This window comes from Myotis brandtii, unplaced genomic scaffold, assembly GCF_000412655.1.
Source record: "Myotis brandtii unplaced genomic scaffold, ASM41265v1 scaffold743, whole genome shotgun sequence".
Lineage (NCBI taxonomy): Eukaryota > Metazoa > Chordata > Mammalia > Chiroptera > Vespertilionidae > Myotis > Myotis brandtii.
The window spans coordinates 1662044-1664211 of record NW_005370960.1 but is presented as its reverse complement, the minus strand read 5'-3'; the positions used below and the strand labels follow the sequence as shown (position 1 = coordinate 1664211).

The window sequence follows — 2168 nt, the reverse complement described above, 5'->3', positions numbered from 1 at the left end:
CCTGCGTAGCCCTCCTGTTAGGACGGGGCATGGGGTCTGCTGTTGAGCAGAGGCAGCGGCCCTGCCCGCTCACCTGTGTTGTCTGATGCAGCCACCGCCACCACGTGCTGCACGACCAGAACGTGGACAAGAAGACCTGCATCCCCATGAACCACCTGTGGCCCAACCAGGCCCCCTACACTGTGTGCAACAGCTCGCTGTCTGAGTACGGGGTCCTGGGTGAGCGACGCCCCCTGCCCCCCCTTCCTCCCCGCTCCCCGCCTGCCCCTTCCTTCCTGACGCCCTTCCTGTCTGCAGGCTTTGAGCTGGGCTTTGCCATGGCCAGCCCCAACGCCCTGGTGCTCTGGGAAGCCCAGTTTGGCGACTTCCACAACACGGCCCAGTGCATCATCGACCAGTTCATCTGCCCCGGGCAGGCCAAGTGGGTGCGACAGAACGGCATCGTGCTCCTGCTGCCCCATGGCATGGAGGGCATGGTGAGCTCAGCCCCGCCCTATGCCATGGGGGAGGGAGGGGGGGCGCTGCCAGCAGGAGGGCAGCCCCGGGGTGTGTGGAGACGGAAATGGGGCTGAACCGCATCTGCTTCCAGGGCCCAGAGCACTCCTCCGCCAGGCCCGAGCGGTTCCTGCAGATGTGCAATGACGACCCCGACGTCCTGCCGGTGAGGGGGGTGCCGTGGCCAAGGGAGGGTGCAGGGGGCCCCGATGCAGGTCTCCCCCAGTGAGGCTTCCCGAGGGCACGGAGCAGGTGTGGCCTGGAAGCCGTGGGAGTTGCTCTGTGTCCGATGCAGGCAGATGCCCTAAGGAACGAGCCGCTGATTGGACTTGAATGACCAGGAGTCGGTCTTGTCGGGAGGAGGGCGGGTGGAGGTGGGGCCTGGCTTCCTGGCCGGGCAGCCTTGTCAGCAGCCGGGGGCGGAGTGGGGACAGGCAGGAGCTCCCTCGTGTCCCTGAGCTCCCGTCCTCCCCGCAGAACCTCCAGGAGGACAACTTCGACATAAGTCAGCTCTACGACTGCAACTGGGTGGTGGTCAACTGCTCCACGCCCGGCAACTTCTTCCACGTGCTGCGCCGCCAGATCCTCCTGCCCTTCCGCAAGCCGGTCAGTGGCTCTCCCTGTCAGAGGCCTGGCCAGGGAGGCGGACGTGGCAATGGGTGGTGGTGGGTGGGGCACGGAGCTTGGAAGACGGGGAGCCCAGAGGGAGAGCACCTCTGCTGCTGCAGATTGAACTGCAAGGCCACGCAGGCCCACAGCACGGACGCCGGCCACAGGCAGCACGCCAGACAGGAGGGCTTTTTCCTTGGGATGGTGGGGGGGGGCTCGGGCAGACGCCTGGCTCAGCAGGGCCCAGCCCCTCAGCCGAGGAGAGGCGGGCAAGGGAACGGCCTCATCCTTCCCCTTCTTCACGCTCCTGACCTGTGGCTGGTCCTGACCACAGAGCTGGGAGGGCAGCCCCTCTTGTTGACCCTCCTGGGACCCGAGGACCTGGTCCATCCTGAGCCTGTGGTCCTGTGTTTCAGCTGATCGTCTTCACCCCCAAGTCCCTGCTGCGGCACCCCGAAGCCAGGACCAGCTTCGACGAGATGCTCCCAGGTGGGTGCAGGCGGGCAGGGGGGTCCTGCCTGTGCTCTGGGGCTGGAGCTCCTGCTGCCTCCCCTGCAGCCAGCGCCACTCTGGGTCGTTGGGTAAAGACCCCCGAACAGGACAGCCCAGACGTCTGAGCTTGTGAGCACGTTGGTCCACGGTGTGCCTCACGTCTCCCCAGGTCTGCGCCGTGGCCTGGAGCCTCCCAGGACCCTTAGGGGCAGGGAAGTGAGGCTGAGCTCAGAGCTCACCCCACCCTGGGTGCTGCTCCTGAGGCTGCACAGGTCACCCCCAGGGACTGGAAAGGCCCCGGAGGGGAGGGCCCACACCCCTGGCTCAGGGCCGGGGAGCTCACCCCCTCCCAGCCGTGGGGCCCCCTTTCGGCTCCAGTCAAGGTAAACCTCTTGTTTGTTGAATATTTTATCATGGGGTTGGGGAGCTCCCCCCTGTCACGAACAAAGTAGGGCCAATAGGGGAGTTAGGGCACTGCCCCCTGTCACACACAGAGCAGGGCGGATCAGGGGGTTGGGGCGCCGCCACTGTCACACTCAGGGCAGGGCCGATGGGGAGGTTATGGCTCTACC

General features: G+C 66.2%; 1 protein-coding gene across 5 annotated transcripts in view; it reads left to right on the top strand.

The window, feature by feature from the left end:
* Positions 1 to 2168, top strand: part of OGDH (oxoglutarate (alpha-ketoglutarate) dehydrogenase (lipoamide)) — a 40530-nt gene that overhangs the window by 32934 nt on the left and 5428 nt on the right. For all 5 annotated transcript variants that reach the window (XM_005882872.1, XM_014530552.1, XM_005882873.1 and 2 more), the window contains 5 exons: positions 92 to 219; positions 298 to 476; positions 590 to 661; positions 973 to 1101; positions 1521 to 1593. In XM_005882872.1, coding sequence (XP_005882934.1) covers positions 92 to 219; positions 298 to 476; positions 590 to 661; positions 973 to 1101; positions 1521 to 1593 — 581 coding nt within the window. The remainder of the gene's footprint in view (positions 1 to 91; positions 220 to 297; positions 477 to 589; positions 662 to 972; positions 1102 to 1520; positions 1594 to 2168) is intronic.